The sequence below is a fragment of the Euprymna scolopes genome, chromosome 6 (assembly GCF_053919585.1).
Source record: "Euprymna scolopes isolate OS-2025 chromosome 6, ASM5391958v1, whole genome shotgun sequence".
Lineage (NCBI taxonomy): Eukaryota > Metazoa > Mollusca > Cephalopoda > Sepiida > Sepiolidae > Euprymna > Euprymna scolopes.
Window position 1 is genome coordinate 139,800,581 of NC_136487.1, and position 19,998 is coordinate 139,820,578.

The following is a 19,998-nucleotide window of genomic DNA, read 5'->3' on the forward strand; positions in this document are numbered from 1 at the left end:
TACCAATGTCGAATCGGCAAAATACGATAAAACTGTTTGTTTTTGTTAATTAAAATTCTACTCAATAATTTTTCTTAATTTTTGATATAAGTACTTTCTTACCTGATATTTAAGTATATCAAATAGCTTTCCTATGAACACGAGGACTTCTTCAAAAAGCTCCAAAATTGTCTGGTATGCATATAGTTCCCCTCATTGGCCATAGGTATTCAGTAGATCTGCAACATTGCAAATTTTTATCCCCTACAATACAAGAAGCAAGGCGCAACAGTTGACTATGAAGTCAGTACGGTTTGACACAGACCCCTCAAAGGAATAAAACAGAAGCTAAATTTTTGTGACACACAGAGAACGGCAGTTCCAACTATTTTTATGAAAACCAGATTAGCTTAATACTGCTTGGTGCCTAATGTATTAGAAGTTACAGACGACAATATTACCATAGCACCTGCCACGCGAAGGAAAAGTTGAACTCCTGGCGTGTTGTTGCTGATTTAGTCAATTGTAATTTACATAAAAATCATGATGCATATAAAGTGCTTTAACGTTTAATGTTAAACTGTCATTGTCCATAAATGGCCGATATTTTAATGAAGTGGAACTAATAAGAAAACCCAATTCTCAATGATGTTTCTCATGCAATTAATTTTTACTATTTTAGAAAGTCGACGGAATTCTTCTGACGAAAAAAAATCTGTGACAAATCTTGGCTTTATACTTGAAGATGAAATCATCAGTGATGCGCAGTCAGAAAAGAGTGTAAGGATTGAAACATTTTCTTTTTATTTGATACTATCTTACCTGTGTCCCAACATTGCCCAGGAAAGTATATTAACTTAAAAAATCCATGCATCAAGGCTATTGTCTATTAAATTATATGTTGCTTATGATTCGGATGAGAGCCTTATGTTTAATGTACAAAGGAAATATGAATTTTTATACAGTAAACTACAATAATACAGTTTTTCATAATCAGTCTCGCATATATTGTAGTTTCTCTGTTGAATTTTCTATTAACATCCTTAGACGTACTTTGGTTATGATTTTTAAGTTATGTGCACGTATTAAACTATATAAAATGTAATTGCCAGCAATTGATTTAATTATTGGAAGCTATGTTGAGAAAAGGACGGAGAAAGAATGTTTGTTTTTAATGTTATTAAAGAACCTCGATGTGACCTTTGAAATAGAGGAGTGTATTCAAAGACAAACGTATAATATGTAATATGCTAGTGTGTTACTTTTATTGGTTAAAATTTCAAAACATTTTGCATGTATCACATAGAAAATAGCAAGAAAAATATAAAAATTCAGGATGAAATGCCTTATAATAATCTTCTTTTTTTTTAATTAATAAATTTAAAATGTATTGCAATGTTTGCATCCATTTATTTGTTGTTTATCTCTTCACGTTTGCGTTCATTTGTTTGTTGTTTTGTAACAACAACAACAACAACAACAATAACAACAAAGTCTGTTAAAAAAATTGTCCCTTTTTAGAAAAAAATAACAAAAAAAACACCTGGAAAGTTGAAACGTTCAACTATGAACACAAAATTCTTTTGCAACAACAGTCTATCTCTTCTCATAACACAGACTTTTAAAAGTACATGCGACTTTGAGTTTGATTGACAGATTAAATTCAACAATTTCAACATTGACACAAATTTTATAACAATAAAAGATGATCCCAAATTTCTCCGTGTATCTCAAATGCATTCTTTCTATTATTCTTTCACAATATCTGTGTGTGTATATCCAAACAAACAAAACAATTCATTTCTCAATGAATTTTACCAAAAGTACTTCTGAACTTGCTTTTCTTCGTGTGTGAGTGTTTATTTATTTCCGTTTCTACGATTGTTCTCATTTCATTTTGCGGCATATCATCTCTTTTTAAGTGCATTGTTTTCGTATGTAAGTATATGATTCTTTTCCTTCTAGTTTTCCTTTGACATTGTGTGTGATAAATGGCCTAGCATTTTTCGTACCTTTCTAAGTATATATTTGTGTGTGGGTGTTTTTATTGTTATTGTTTTTATTTCTTTGCGGCATATGGACATTTTTTTCGTGTGAGATTCTTTACTTTTTTCATTGTGTATGTGTGCATTTCGTTTAGCTAAGGATCTTAATTGTTTCCGTGGCATTACGGGAGATTCAATTTTTTTCCACACCCTTGTATTGGTGCACTGGTAACGAGCATCAAATCGACGTAGATGTTGTGTAGTACGGGGTTCATATTTAAGCGATGACGGGGACATATATAACCATGGTGAGGGAGAGAAGACATTTATACAGTTCTGGGACTTCATATATATACTGACTGGAGATGTATACAAGTTCTTAACTCAGAAGAGGGAAGATGCATAATCCTCGAAGATAATGATAATAACAACTGTTGTAACTGAATGACGACACGAGACAACACATGCAAAACACGACGACTTCTTTATTCATCTGATCGGCCGGTCGAATGACGTCAGGAATTCACTCATCTACATGGTTAATCTTCTACCCTTCGCTTCCATTGTTCATTCCTTTACTGACATATTTAATATTCGGATTTCTAATAGAATTAACACTAGCCTTAATTTCTAACATTCCATTTCTTAACTTTGCCTACAGGGTTCGATTCTAGGCTTATCCTAATCTCATTTTCACTTATTTAATTTTCTCCTTATTTACAGGGAAAGGCTATCGCCTTTCCCTGTAACAGTTTTCTTCTTTACGTTTACATCCATTCTCGTGTGTTGTTTTTCTCTTAATCCGAGTGTTTCACAACTCGTTGTCTGGAGTGTAAATAAAGACGCATGCCTAACTTGCATCTATTATGCAAATAATTGCACATAAACTGTGGCGTTACACTTTGTCTTGAATTGGTTGTATGTCCACGAATAGTGATCCAATGACGGCGAAAAAATTCCAAAAGCTAACAGTTCACTTATGGGATTAAAATGTAAACACGAACATATATCATTAAAAATCAATTTTGATATGATATCAATAATAAGTCTTTAAGATCTATTATAGAAATGATATCAACATTTTTATATTTTTAATATTTTGATAATCGACATGAGTACCTATATTTTCTTCTTTATTGGGTTATACATGTTTCGTCACCGTGGTTGAAAGCATTCTACGAATTCCATCAAGCAACTCTTCAGAGACGAACAGATATCAGTATGAAATCAAGACATATATATTAAAGCTTTTGAAAGAAACCCATTGCCTCAACTAAGTAATTGATTTCTAAAATTATCACTGTTTCTGATAATATTCAACAACAGTTTTGTTGATTCAATTATAGGTTCCTTCATCCGAATATATCATTGAAGAAATTGAAGAAATTCCCAACATATTACAGATGAGAAGATTATCTGCTTTTTCAGAGAAAACACCGAGTGATTTTGGAGAACTCAAATCTACTTTTATCGATACATCGTTATTCAAAAATAAATATCTTTATCTATTACTTTTTACGTTTTTATTTTGGTCAGGTAAGTCATCAGTTATTTTTTTTTTCTATTTTTTAATTACATGGACGTATTTCGCACTTTCTTGTTATCTTTATAGTTTCATATGTATGTACTAGAATAATACTCGTCCCAGAAAAAGTAAAATCAATTTTTACCTAAGGAACTAAAATACTACTTTAATGTCAAAGATTAACATCGATAAGTGTTAGATGGATGTGTTGCGACCTAGAAAAATAGCAATTTCCCCTTTTGACAGAAACATCACTTACGAAATGAGAGGACAAAAGGACAAAATAACGGAAACATGTTACAGAGCCGCCGAAAGAAAACCTAAAATCAATTTTCTACTCTCCTTTCCCTAACAGAAAGAATCAAACAAAGCATTTAAGGTTGATTATGACGATAAAAATGAAGATGTAGCTCCAATAGATATCTCAATCTTGACGCAATTCTCTACCTATATAAAAGCCAGCTACGGCCAACGATGGAGCACTGTTGCCACATCTGGACAGGAGCTCCTAGAAGCAGCTTATCCTGCCTTGACCGAGTTCAAAATAAACTTCTGGGCTTAGTGGGAGATGCCGTTTTCTCTTCCCTGCAACCTCTTTCCCGCAGAAGAGATGTTGCGAGCCTGTCTCTGCTTTATCGTTATTTTTATGATAAGTTCTCATCTGAGCTTCAATCTATGGTCCTCCCTCGCCAGACTTTCGCGAAAAACACTCGTGTAGCCAAAACCACTGTCAATAATTTCCCACACTCTTTATCTGTGCCTAATCTTAAATGTAGATTCCATGAACAAAGCTTCTTTCTTAGCAATGCCTGTGGAACTTTCTTCCGATTGTCTCCTTTCCAGCTGACTACTATCTGATTGTCTTCAAGTCCAACATAAACAAGTTCTTGATGAACGGCCCCACTAAGTAATCCAATTTACAAAATTCCAACTATTTATGTTTACTACGCTATAATCACATTGGCTGATATATATCCATTAACCTTTATTCTCCAGTGGCCTCCGGGCTTGATAAGTGGTGATTCTTTTGTAAAAAAAGAAAACTCAATCTCACGTACACAATCTTTATTTCGACTTTCCTGAAAATATATTACATTAGCAGGGAGGCCGACATTGTCCAGGATTGAATGGTGATCAACGATTTTTTCATAATCCTATATTTTTTTTGCCATCGAAATCACTGAAATCGCCCATTATTCAATTAAATCGAATAGTTTCCTGTTCTAGTTCCTGCTCCAACACTACTATATACATATACAAGAAAAAAAACAGACACACACACACACACACACACGCACGCACACATTATATATATATATATATATATATATATATATATATATATATATATATATATATATACAGGGTGACTCCCAAAAAAAGCTAAAAGCTAAATGGAGGCCATCTAGAACATATGCTTTAGAACGGAGAAAAAAAGGCCAAAGACCCTAGTGTTTTGATGTGATATTTTGAATATAATATACTAGTCATGACCAAAGTTTCATTTCATTCGGAGAAAACACTAAGAAACGGGGCCTAATTAGATTTTGGGGTCCGTTTTTTTGGGGGGGGGGTCACCCTGTATATATATCGATCGATCGATAGATAGATAGATAGGTAGATAGACCTCCGATCACGACAGCAAATAGCACTCTATCCGGAAGATCAACATTCAAAATCCGCGGTTGAACATTAACAGTTAACATGAATTGCAACAAAAACATAAAATATATTGTCACGGCTGCTGCAAAGAATGTGGGCTTCCCCTACGGAATTAGAAAAACGCCTACCAGCATCCAACCACTCAAGTATTGAGTATAGTTATCACATCTGTGCTTGTCTTGTATATTTGTTTCTGTCCTTTTTTTACGTTGTTATCTATATTACACGTTTGCCGATTCATTTTTTCATATCTTCATGACGAATTCTTTTATTATCTTTTCAGTTGGCGATTCATTGATGATATATTATCCGTCTTATGCGGAAAGTGTTGGACTGAACAGAGAACAGGGCGCTCTCGTCGTTTCAGCGTATGGAGCTGTTTGTACCGTAAGCCAAATCATTACGGGAATCCTTGTCGATGTTTTACACATTCCAAACATTTACCTTTTTTCTGCATCATTATGTATCGTATGTTTGGGCATCGCGTTCATTCCCTATTGCCAAACATTTGCAACAGTCGTTTTAGATGCAACGATAATTTCTATGAGCTACAGTAAGTATTGCATCCTCACGTTTTATATTTCTCATATATTATGTATGCTAAATATGGAGAAAAGCTAAATATGGCGAGCGACTATAGGTTTCGTTTTGCTTGGATCTGAAATCGATAGTCCCGATGTCGTTCTGATTTTCTATAACACACACACACACACATATTTATTTGTTCTACATAAGCATTTACCTGTAACTACACGTTCATGAGCATGTTTCGTTACAATAAAAATATATCTTGCCCTATGTTGTTATTAAACATTATTGTATGAACTTCGTTAAAACTTCATTGGTTGCTTCACTTCTGGAAAATATTAACCTGAAATAATATATATATATATATATATATATATATATATATATATATATATATATATATATGACTACTTAATTTACTCACATAAAAGTATAGATTTATGCGTAAACTTTAAGCATTTACTTCAAAAGTGCTCAATACGTAGGTAGAGCTAGTTAGTAAGTTGTAAAATGTATATGGCGATTAAGCTACACTGAATATTCCGCGATTCATCCACTCTAGGATTCTTCAGGCTTAAGCGCATAAGCCTGAAGAATCCTAGAGTGGATGAAACGCGGAATATTCAGTGTAGCTTAATCGCCATATACATTTTATAACTTACTATGTATATATATATATATATATATATATATATATATATATATATATATATATATATATATATATGCATATATATATATGTGTGTGGGTGTGTTTTCGTGTGTGCTGTGCGTGTGTCTACATGTGTGTGTCTCTCGTATACACACACACACAAACAAACACACACACACACACATAAATATATATATATATATATATATATATATATATATATATATATATATATATATATAAATGGAAATTCTGAATTTAATAATTTAGAATTACAATTAAATTTATTGTTAAACAACTGAGTACAAATAATTGGTAAAGGTTTTCCTTAATCCATAAAATCCATCATAGTGGATTAATAGATAGTTTGCGGGTGAACATCGACGGATGCAGAGACAGATGACTAATTAACTAGCATTCGTAAACAGATGGAAATATAGACAGTTAGTTTATAAGGGCAAAAGTGTCATATATAGATTGTTAGATACATTTATTTAATCCATCTATCTAACTTTCTCTTTCTCTCTCTCTCTCTCTCTCTCTCTCTCTATGTCTCTCTCTCTATGTCTCTCTATCTCTATCTCTCTCTCTCTCTCTATATATATATGTATATATATATATATATATATATATATATATATAAAGCTAAATGTCTGTGTGTATGTGTGTGTGTGTCTGGTCACGAATAGGTTCCTATTAGGCTGACTATATTTAAAAAAACTGATTACATATAACGATAGAAGATGTATCAAGACACAGGAATGGGTATGTTTGATCTGTCAGAACGGTGGTTCATTAAAATTGTGGGGTCTGCGTTCGTGCCTGATTCACAAAGTATGGAGATAAAAAAATTAAAAATTTAAAAAGAAAGTTTACAAGTGTTTTTGATATAGATGTACATAATAATACTTTGATAAGTATGTTTTAACTAAAATAGGGATGGTATAATAAAATTGTGGGGTCTGCGTTCGCGCCTAGCATCCATAGAATAGAAATAGGCAAAAAACTTTAATAAAGACTTTTCATATCTATCTGTGTAAGTATACTTTGATAATTATGTTTCTGTTTGAAGAAATATGGTATAAAAAAATTATGGGGTGTTCGTTCGCACCTGACCTCCTTAGAAGGGAAATATGTCACAAAGTTTAACAAGGTTTTTTAATATAGATCCACAGAATATTGTGATAAGTGTTTCAGTGTGTCGACGGGTACTTTTACTAGTATATATAAATATATATATATGTGTGTATATATATATGTATGTATATATATGTATAAATATATATATATATATATATATATATATATATATGTGTGTGTGTGTGTGTGTGTGTGTGTGTGTGTGTGTGGTTTTGGAGGTTTTTTAAACCTTGAAAACTATATAAAATGAGTTTAATTTTTAGTCTTTCGTTCGAAAATTATTTTGTCAGTAAGCCATTTAATGCCATGCAATGGCTGAACCAACTTATATATATATATATATATATATATATATATATATATATATATATATATATATATATATATATTTACTTACACAGGAAAAAAACTTCATCACAAGATTCACTCCTGAACTGAACAGAGCCTAATATCAACACACAAAAACGTGAAATGCAAGGCACACTCGCATGCACATACATATACATATACACACCCACACATAAATCAGAACCGACACATTAAAACACACACACGCGCGCGCGCATACAACCACACACAGACATAACACCCCTATCTCTAATACAACACACTGAACAATACCAACCTACTTAACCTCGAAACCAACAACACTAGGAAACACCTAGAAACATAGTATAATATCTGTTCCAACACCTCGCTCCCCCTCAGTCAGTGGAGGAGAAATCCCTCATGACTGAGACAACTATCATCTCTTCTATCATCCCCCTCCCATACCTATACCCCTCCAATTGGCTCATCCCCTCTGGGGAACAAGATCTTCCCCACACTAGGAACCGATCCTGGGTCTGGCCATAACCACATGGGGAGACAAATAAATAGAAACATTAAAAAATCCCCTATACATATTTTTAAATACACCCCTCTATCTAAACAAACATAATACAAAGAATACCCGAAAAGACTGAAACGAAAAATCACAATACTAAAATCCAAGAACCCAAAAAATAAATATCAAAATAGAATGAAAGCACCCCTACCCTTATTTCAGACGAGCTGGTTCCCCCTCCTCACACATACACATTAGTAACGACTTTGGATCACAGTCACCTTCATAGGGAAGCAAATAACCTCATAATACTATAAAACAGTACCCACATTCTCAAATCAATAAAAGAACACACACACTACCCTAAAGGAAAAGAAAAAAACACAAGCAGAAAGAGAGAGTGAGAGAGAGAAACACAACACAGGAGTGACCACAGCCGAGGTCGGCGGCCCAATAAAAGAGTAATAAAAATTGAACATTCCAATGAATAGTAGAAACTTACATGTTTCCACTACTTGGAAACACTTCAAATAACTACGAAAATGCTATTTTTACATCTCCAACACATTTGAAACTAATTTCTGAAGAGGACGCTTCACAGAACGTCTGAAACGCGTAAAAAACGATTTCAATGATTTAAAAATATTATTACAATGATCTAAGCATAATTCTCAATGAAAAACCAAGGCACGGAATAATAAAATAATATTAAAAAATACACATTGTTGGTGACTACCCCCTGTTTATATATATATATATATATATATATATATATATATATATATATATATATATATATATATATATATACGGGATAATCGCGTTGACACACCGGTTCTCATCAGATCACCGAAGTTAAGCAACGTTGAGACTGGTTAGTATCAGATTGGGAATTCTAGACGCTGTATGTGCTCTCCGCTTATCTTGGCATTTGTTTCCAGTCGTCCTGTACTTCAATTGCCACTGGTATTTAACAATGTCATCTCAGGAGAAGTGTGGTTGGAGATTGCGTACCTCCTGCCACAAAAATTTCACGCGCAAGCAACCCTTCGTGGGTATCCATAGTTTTTCCAAGACTGAAGGAGTCTGCTTTATATATACATATATATATATATATGTATTATGTATGTATGTATATATATATATATATATATATATATATATGTCCAAGACTGAATGCGTCTGCTTTATATATATATATATATATATATATATATACTTCAAGGTATTGAAATGAATTAGATTATAGGTTTGTGAATCTAGTGGTTCCAAGTCCTATTCATACAAAATAATTTCAGCCAAATAAAATTGCTCAATATACTAAGTAGAGCAAATAAAGGATAACAATTATCATATCCTTTTTTTCTTTCAAAACTCATTCCCTTTCTCTATGTCGCTTAAAGGCATTTAGTCTTTAATATTTTCTCTGTATGTGCTATTTAGCAAAACAATTGACAACCAGTATTAATATTTTGCCAGAATTTTTTCTCTCCGTAGATGTACTTACATTGAAAATACATGGATTAAGGAAATTAATTATATTCTTTGGTTCAAGCAAGTATTTCTTTCGAAACATCGCAGAATATGGAAAATCTACTTAATTTGTGTCTCCTTTTTGAAAATTAAATATGTTTTTGATTCTTGTGAAGTGTTTTTTAATATGTTTTATTAATTACTTGTTCGGGCAACGTGGATCCCTCTGCCAGTCTATTCGTAAAAACGTATATATATATATATATATATATATATATATATATATATATATATATATATATATATATATATATATATATATATGAATTATATTTTTAACCAAAATTTTAATATATTAAAATTTCGGTATTGTTCATATACCAATAAAATTTCAGTCAAAATTAATTGACTTAATTATTTAAACTTCATAATTTTAAGTTTTTATAATCGAGTATGCATATAATATATTCGCAAAATTCAAGACAACAAAATATAAAGTGTATTTTCTTAAGTCTTATAATTGTTTCATAACTATTTTGATAATTTAAATATTATATCATCGAAAAATATTCCAAAATAGATACACTATTTATACATATATGAATACATTCATAATCTCTATTTTAAGAAATGAAGCAGTTGTTCTTACCTCAACATCACCCTTATATTTTATTTTTCCTTTATTTTATTTTCAGATAGCCCTCCTACTTAGTAATCCCCTCATTTTCGTATTTATATTATTTAAATGTTTTAACTAATTATAAATTTCAACTTTATCTTTTGTATGTGTTTTTTATTTTAATAATCATTTTTCTTCCCCAATTTTTTAATGTAATTTATTTATTTTCTCAAATACTAATCTACCTAATCAAATTCTATTTTCTATTTCGATGTTCAACTATTTCCTCATCAATGTACGATAGTTTCGTGTAGACTTTGTTTACATTTTAAGATTTACTAATTAATTTTGCTTTACGTATTATTTATTAAAATGTTGATTTAATAAGTATTAATTAAATTTTGTCTTCATTAAGATCGAATATATTGTATCTTATTAATATATTTGTTTACTCAATTCCCCTCGTATATTTATTTCTAGCCCTTCAGCACAATTTAACAACGAGGACCGTTGAGAATCCCAAAAGAGCTACATAGATATTTTTAATATCGGTTCAGTATTAAACGTTTCAGTCAAGCCAATACATATTTTATTTTACTTTTTGTTTTTTTATTCATAAGTTGTTTTTTATTTGTTAATCTAGTGGTCATTTGCTATGGATTTTAGCACAGACAAAGCAAATATCTGTTCAAATAATATTACTCCTGACTATCTTTCCATTTCTTCATCTAATTCCCCAACTACCAGTCTCTTTCCCTCTTTATATCTAATTATCGTACATATATCCATATGTCTTCACCTATCTATATTTCGATTCATCTATTAAGTAAGTATTACTCTCATCTACGAATAGATTTAAGTGTAGACGTGGAGATGGAGCTTTTCCAAACACCTACTATATGCATTATCTCGAAGGAAAACCTTATGGTAATTTACCCATGCCCGCATGAATTTTCCCAACTATAAATCATTGCAAGTACTACTCTTAGAGACAGTCAGTATTCCAGTATGCAACTCTGACAATTGTATAAGACTATCTCACTGCTAACTTTTTTTATTGTATATTATTGTATTTCTGTTCTTTATATAATGTATTTGTTTATTCAATTCTCCTTGTGTGTTTATTTCATGCTCTTAACAAGATCACTACAAATTGATGACGAGGTCTGTTGAGAATCATAAAAGAGCTACATAAATATTTAATATCCGTTCAGCATTAAACAATCTAATCACAGCCATTAATATTTTATTTTACTTTTTGTTTCTTTATTTAAAAGTTGTTTTTATTTGTTAATCTAGTAATAATTTGCTATCGATTTTAGCACAAACAAAGCAAACATCTGTTCAAAAAAATATACCAGTTATTAACAAGCTGGTGAAAATTCAACCTGTAATCGCAAAGGCTCAGCTTAATATGTCATTATAAAAGAATATATTAGTCGTAGTTTAACTAATGTGTTTGTGTACATTTATATATTACAGGTTGTGGAATAGCGCTTCGTATTGTAATAGCTGCTTCAGTTTTAGGGGTGGAGAAAATGTCCGCAAGTTACAGCATCTTGTCGTTAATGATTGGAATTGGATATACTGTATATCCACTTATAACCGGTATGTAATAAAAAAAATCATATATGATATCATCTTATATGCAATAATTTGTCTACTGGACTATTAACTAACTCAATTTCCTACTTTTGTAAATTTATAGGCTTTAATGTTACCAGATTCTCATATATTTAGGATTGAACCTGAGAGTAATGGAATCTACTGAATGACTCTACGTTCTTCAATATTCCTAAATCGGAACCTTACCAACGAATCAGTCAGTTTAAGAATTTTTCTCAGATTTTCTTTACTCGTTCCTTCCAGGAACAGTCATTCGACTATTTCGACGATTGAAAAATCCATGTATTGCATATACTAGGGTTGTATCGCGATTATCCGTTAACTAGGGTAATGCAGCTTCCGATTTTTTATTTGAGTTTTTTAAATTTATATTCGTATCGTTTTAATTTGAAGTTGATATTTTTCATTTAGAGATCAACGTTTTAAAATTTGATGGTAAAATGGCGTAAGTATTATCATAAATAATGAAATTGTGTTATGAATTTTTAAGTGGTTTAAGCACCGTTATTTATTCGAATTTATTTCATTAGAATTATCATGTAACTAGAAGGGAAACTCGGCGTTGGTCGGGATTGAATGATTCACACTCCCATATTTTTATTGTCATCGAAATTGGTGAAATCGTCCATTTTTCAATCAAATGGAACAGTTGCCTGCTCTTGTTAGGGACCCATCGCAGTGCACCAGAAGGAAGCTTCCCAGCCTCTCGCAGTGACTTTGTTTAAAAGTTCAAAAATCAAGTGTCATTCTTTAATTGTAATCAAAACAAAAACATCCATTCTGAACGCGCCCCCGGCAAATCATATAACTTAATCTTGATTTTATATGCCTGACCTTTCTGCTTGTGCGGTGATAATAACTTGAATTTAAGTTTAAACTGAAAAATTCAAGTGTCATTGTTCAATTTCCTTTGAACAGAAACATTTATTTTTAACGCGCCCCTGCCATATAAAAGAACTTACTGTTGATTTTATATGCCCAGCTTTTTATCTCGTGTGATAATAAAACTTCTCAAATGCATATGGGATCTTAGGCTGTATAAGACGTTAACTTTTGTTAAAATCGCCTGTTCCTTCTTTCATCGGAATATTTCGATTATCGATTATCGATATTTATTAAAGATATTCCGATACAAAATCTACTTAAGAATACTGCCAGGCATATAAAGTACCTTCGTGTGAATTTTTATAAAAATAGGGCCAGTCGTTTTCGAGTCTGTAGGGAACGAATTCACACGCGTAGTTCATTTTATATAATATAAGATAGAGCTTTGAATAGAAATCATTAATCAGTAAGAATGTAATATACTTAATGGCCGTGAACTCGAAAATAAACAAATACACAACAAATTTCAGCAAACACAAGTCAATTTATTTTTCCAACCTGCATAACTGTAAAAGGTGAAAATCGATTATAAGTTTTCTTACCCCCGAGTATGTTATCGTCATTTTTACTTAGCAAAACACGAGAAAAAAATTGTGTTCACAAATTTTAGACTTAGAAGATAGTAAAAGTAATCTTACACTATTACTAACTCTTAGTCTGAGGGTGAGGTTGCCAGTCAGATTTTGGGTAAATGATTCGCTATGTATTTTTAAGTATTTATTGAAAATGTTACTATAATAATCACATACATAGATAATTCATGCAAAAAACAAAAAACAAAATTCAACACAGTCGTGTATTGAAATAAAAAAAACAGTTGCACATTGCAATTATTTTTCTTATTTCAGCTTTGACTTAAATTCTGAACATTTTAATTGTACTCATTTTGTAGGTTTTAAATCTTTTCTTGTTAAATGTGCTCTTATTAGCCAGTCCTGTTCTCTTTTTCTTATATCTACAATTGGAAAAAAAACTGTCACCCATGATAATGAGAAGTTTCCAAATTAAATTTGCACCGGTATATTAACTCGAAAAACACGGTCTTTCTTCTGAAGTATATATTATTCTTTTTAAATCATCTTAATCTTCAAGAAATGCGAAACATCTTTATTTTGTCTTTACATTTACTTTTTTTCTATTTTCTATTTTGCAAATTGTTTTTTTTTCTTGTTTTAATTTGAATTTTGTCCAACCCCACTCCAAACGAGCAAAAAATCAGTGCCTAAAATTTCTATAATGTTTACTGCAATGCCCCGATACTAATCTAATACTCTATATGATCCCCTTTTAAACCGCTAAAGCTGTCATTTTTAACGTTCGTTCGAGACAGTTTCTTGTAAGCAAAATTAATGCAGCAAACAACTGTTAAAAATGCTTACGCAAAATACATTTTTGAATTCTTTTTACAATGGAGGGTAGAAAAACTTTATTTAAGTTGTATACTTAATAACTACAATTCCTATATGCTCGTATCTACTAACCAGTGATCGTACATCTAATTTTTATCTTAATTCCTAATATTTTGAAATTTACCTAAACCTTTTATCTTATTCTTGAGCTAATATAAACAACACCTTATAATACTCTATTCAACTACTTATAATAGAAAATTAGACAGACGCAGAGCTACAATATATGGGACTCTTGAGTTATATTGTGCCTGGTCTAAATTTCTGACTAGAATAACGAACCACGACACATGTACTAATGATTCTCTCAAAATTGTGCAAATACCTCTGCTAGCATGGTACGTATATCCAATTATATCCAATAAATACTCTACCTCCAAGACGACTGCCTATGTCTGTTTTGCATGTTAGACATAATTCCATTTTTTTTCACTCCTTAATTCTACCCAAAACTCTATATTTTAATGTGTAATTATACTGTATTTTGTAAGTTAAACTCCTTTCTTCTGATAGCAAACTAATTGCTCTCCTTCCCAAGCTGCCATTAAATCTAATATATTGCACGTATCTCAGAGGGGTTTTAGCTCTCAAACCTTAACCTTAGACTTTTTAGAATTTTTTTTTTACACGGTGGTCACCACTTATCAAGGCACGGAAGCCACTCAGGGATAAGCGTTATTGCAAGTACAGTACGTTAGTGTGGGGATTTAATGAAAGGTTTACTTAAGGGGGCGGTTCATTAGGAATTTGTTAACGTTGGACTTGAAGGCATCCAAGTTGTAGTCAGGTGGGAAGCAGGCAGACGGAACAGAGTTCCACAGGCGTGCAGTTCTAAGAAAGAAGCTTTGTTCATGGAATCCACGTTTTGATTTAGGCACAGATAAAGACTGGGGGAAATTTTTCACAGTGGATTCAGCTAGACGGGTGTTTTTCGCGAAGGATTGGCGATGGGGGGACCAGAGTTTGGAGTTCAGACGAGCACCTGCCATGGAAATAACGATAAAACAAGGATAGGCTCGCAACGTCTCTTCTGTGGGAGAAAGGTTGCAGGGTAGAGAAAAGGGCATCCCCCCACTAAGCCACGAAGTCTATTTTGTACTCTGTCAAGGCAGGATAGGCTGTTTTTAGCAGCTCCTGCCCAGATATGGCAGCAGTATTCCATCCTTGGACGTACTGACCTTTTATATAGATAGAAAATTGCATCAGCAGTGAGATATCTTCTGGAGCGGTAGAAGGGTCCCGCCATCTTTCCAGCGACCTTGGGAACAGACTTGATGTACGTGTTCCATTTCAGATCAGGAGTATAGGACAAACCCAGAAGCTTGTCAAAACATGGGGCTTCTCTTAGACGAGAGCCATCCATTTCAATTGATGCCAGATGGGGATCAGAGCGTTGATGATGTAAAGATAGGAGTTTGGTTTTAGATGCATTAAAGGTAACCAGCCACGTCTTCCCCCACTGAACCACGCGCTCGAGATCAGAGGAGAGAGAATCAGAGAGAACTTTGTCATTTACAGCCTTTGATGTGTTGCCGTAGATGATCGTGTCATCAGCATAGATGTCAACGAATTATTTAAGTATGTGTTTAGGGAGATCATTGATGTAGATCAGGAAGAGAGTTGGGCCCAGGATTGACCCTTGAGGGACTCCAGCTTAATACTGCAGGCCTCTGATTTTTGTCCATCGACCACTACTCTTATGAGCCTATCGGAGAGAAATGATTTAATGATTAAGAAAACATTTCCAGTTATACCGTCGATGGAAATCTTGTGAAGCAGGCCCTTATGCCATACCTTGTCGAAGGCCTTTGATATGTCAAGAGCAATTGCCCTAGAAAGGAAGCCTTTGTTAAGAGATTCACGAATCCTGTGAGATATAACCGTTATCACATCTGCGGTAGATCTTGCATAACGGAAACCATATTGCGTGTCACTAAGAAGGTTATTTCTGCTGAGGTGGTTTACTATTACTCTATTTTATATGGATTCCAGCAACTTACTCATAACACACAGGAGACTTATTGGTCTGTATTGAGAGGGAGATGACTTATCACCTGAATTCTTAAATACAGGGCAAACTGATGAGGTTTTCCAGGGAGTCGGAAAGCACTTCTCCTTAAGGCAACGCTTAAACAGTTTCGTAAGTATGGGAGCAAGTTCTGGTTGAAGCTTTTTTAACACTATAATTGGGATGCCGTCAGGGCCAGTTGCTTTACTGGAATCAAGGTTCTTGATTAGCTTGGCGACCTCATGCACATATATTTGTATGTTACCTAGCGTGTTGTGTTATAGGAGGAATATAGGGAGTTGATGGCCTTCGTCGCATAGAGTAGAATTAGCTGCAAAGTTCTTTGCAATTTGTCTGGTCTTGTCTGATGCTGACGAGATGACCTCTGGTCCATTGATAATGGTTGGGATAGAACGCACACTTCTGTTCAGGATCCTATTTGTTATTTGCCAAAACTGGTGGGAACCAAAAAATCGATAAATACTTAATCATCTGAAGATTTCTACTGCTAAGGCATCCATTAACGCATATTCTTATCTCATAACTAAATTATAAAGTAGATACTTACTAGCTATAGTCTTTTACTTAGATTTAAAGTGATCTTTATTTAATATAAACACCTTATCACCTTCCCTTTGATAGGAGATAGTATTACAATAATTAATACAAAACTGAACCAGTACTCTTTGTTATGCAAACTATAAACTTCCGGATTTCAAACGAAGGGCGAAGTTATCTTCCTTCGTTATAAGTCTGAACATAAAAAATATACTTAATATCTACAACTTTATATCGACTGAAAACATGCCATATATCTATTTATACATAATTATACTTACAGAATACGCCATAGTTTATACTTTATTTTCCAGCTATACCTTATTGAATTGCCCTCCAAATCAGAAATATTTGGGTTCTTGCATCTATATGATTCTTCAGTCGTCTTAAATATTCAGCGTTTGGGCACCAACTTTTAATTCCAATATAAAGTTAATAATATGTTAACATGTTATCCTATTCCTAAACTAACATACAAACTATATCTTAACCATATATTAACTTCTCTCTCAAACCTACCTGTTGCAAGATTAGCTGCTTCCACTGCATGAATTCTTACTTATCCCCTCTTCCAGTAACAATAAAATGGAAGGCATAGTAATGTCCTTTTTATTCACTTTGAGGAGTGTAGCTTCTCAGTAGATACATAACCTATACTAACCCATTAACTCCCTTTGACTAGAGAAACAAAAATAGAATCAGACGACGAGGCCTTTATGTGCTTCAGACTTAACATACAGCATAACATGAGCTACTTATATTTTCTCTACCGCTCACCTTCGACCCAGGATTGTACCCTAATAAACAAAGTCTCTGACAGCATAAATACAGCATTATTCCTCGATAGTAGCGCCCAGGTACATGTATTTGGTGACTTCAATGTCCACCACAATAGTTGGCTTGGATTCTCTACTTGCACAGATGCTACTAGTAGCACGACACATAGCTTCTCTATATCTCATTCCCTATCACAGACGGTTACATTTCCGACACGTTTCCCAGACCAGTAAAATCAACATGCCTCACTTTTAGGTCTATTTCTGACCACAGTTCCCGATGATTGTGTAACGAATGCCTACATCCCACTCGGGAATGCTTATCATGCTGTGATAATGGTAGAAATCGCCCTAAATTTTCGACCCAAAACTGAACAGCTTCTGCTCAAAACAACCAGATATTATAAAAAGGCTGACTGGAAAGCCATCAGGGATCTCCTCAGAGATGCCCCATGGAGTAAATATTTTTTATTTTCCCGCTAAACTGCGTGCAAATGACACCACTGAATGCTTCAAAACGGCAATTGAAGCACATGTTCCCACGTGGAAATTTTATAGCAAGCCCCAATCTCCTCAATGGTTTACTTCTACTTGTGATGCTGCCATTGCTCAAAGGCAGTATTCATACCGCAGATTTAACCGACGTTAAAAAAGACAGAAGTTTATAGAAGCTAGAAGTAATTGTTCAAAAAGACAGAAGTTTATAGAAGCTAGAAGTAATTGTAAGAGAGAAATAGCGACAGCTAAAAGAGAATATACTGAAACCACCAGAAAACGCATTGAAGCACAGAGATTAGAAGTCCGTGATTTTTGGAAAATCTACAAAAATAATGGGCAATCAATAATACCCTCACTATCAGACAATCACGAGTTTGGTTGCACGGCAACTGAGAAAGTTAACATGCATGCCAGTCGGTTTGCCTCCAACTCCATATTGGACCCAGCAAACCACTCCCAACCTGATTTTCCTTTACGAACAGATGCCACACTTGATGATCTGAAAATCACTTTTCCTCAGGTGCATGATATCATAAAAACGTTTATACCACGAAAGCATGTAGACCCGATCTCATTGCGGCTGTGCTCCATTAAATCATCGCCCCATTAGCCTCCTCCCATTTTTCGCCAAAATATTTGAATCCATGATTAATCAAGATCTAGTCCTTCACCTTACAACTGCTAAACTTCTGACAGACTAACAATATGAATTTAGGCAAATCCGTTCCACAGCAGATATCCTAACTGTAATCTCTGACCGTATATACCATTCACTGGATAAAGCAGGGGAGGGTAGAGCGGTAGCCCTAGATATATCTAAGGCTTTTGACAGGGTATGGCACGATGGTCTTTTCAGGAAAATTAAATCATATGGCATCACTACGAATATACAACGTAATTAAATCCTTCTTAAGTAAGAGTAGAATCCAGGTTGTCCTTGACGGTCTTACATCTAAACAATATGATATAAATGCGGGAGTATCTTTGGACCTTTATTATTCCTAATATTCATAAATGACATCCTTGATAAAATTGTCTCTCAGATTTGTATATTTGCTGATGACACCACGCTCTATAATAAGCACAAGGGGAAAATAAATGAAGACATATCTAAGGAAATGATAGAAACACTAGAGGAAGACCTCCACTCTGTAGTGGAATGGTGACAAAAATGGATGATCACATTCAATGCTGCCAAGACTAAGCTTTCCTTCAATAATTACAAGAAACCTTCTCTGCCACCAATAGCAATAGCCAAAAACACATTACCTGAAAGCGCTTCTTTTAAACTCCTCGGCCTAATGTTCACAAGGAACATGAGTTGGATCAGATACATTGAGAGCATTGCCAAGTCTGCTGCGAAGAAGGTGGGCTCTCTATCGTGCTCGAAAACTATTTACGCCTGAAAGTATCCTGTGCCTCTATAAGGTCACCATGCGCCCATGTATGGAGGTCATGAACTGTCATATAAGCTTCAGCCTCTGTGCCATCGACGAAATGTTGCATCCCTCTGCCTGTTCTAGAAGTATTTTAATGGTGAATGCTCTGGCGAACTTCAAGCATTTGTACCCCTCGACGTAAATACCCCCGACACACCCGATAAGCAACTAAATCCCACTCTAGACAGTAGAGATCCGTAAGTGTAAGAAAGCCTTTATTTCAATATTTCTTCCTCAAAACTGCTAGACTTTGAAACTCCCTCCCATGATTCTGCTTTCCCAACTGTACTGACATGCAAAAGTTCAAGTGTAATATTAACAGACATCTTGCTGCTCATCTCCCCTCATAATATTCCATGCTAACTCTTATGTCCCCTGATAGTAGCCCCCGACTTCAAAGTGGCAGTGTG

The 19,998-nt window shown here is 33.7% G+C and overlaps 1 protein-coding gene across 1 annotated transcript in view; it reads left to right on the forward strand.

Moving 5' to 3' along the window:
* Positions 1-19,998, forward strand: part of LOC145278257 (monocarboxylate transporter 9-like) — a 96,346-nt gene that overhangs the window by 18,152 nt on the left and 58,196 nt on the right. Inside the window, exon 4 of the mRNA XM_080130548.1 lies at positions 662-759. Within this exon, the coding sequence (XP_079986674.1) occupies positions 662-759 (98 nt within the window). The remainder of the gene's footprint in view (positions 1-661; positions 760-19,998) is intronic.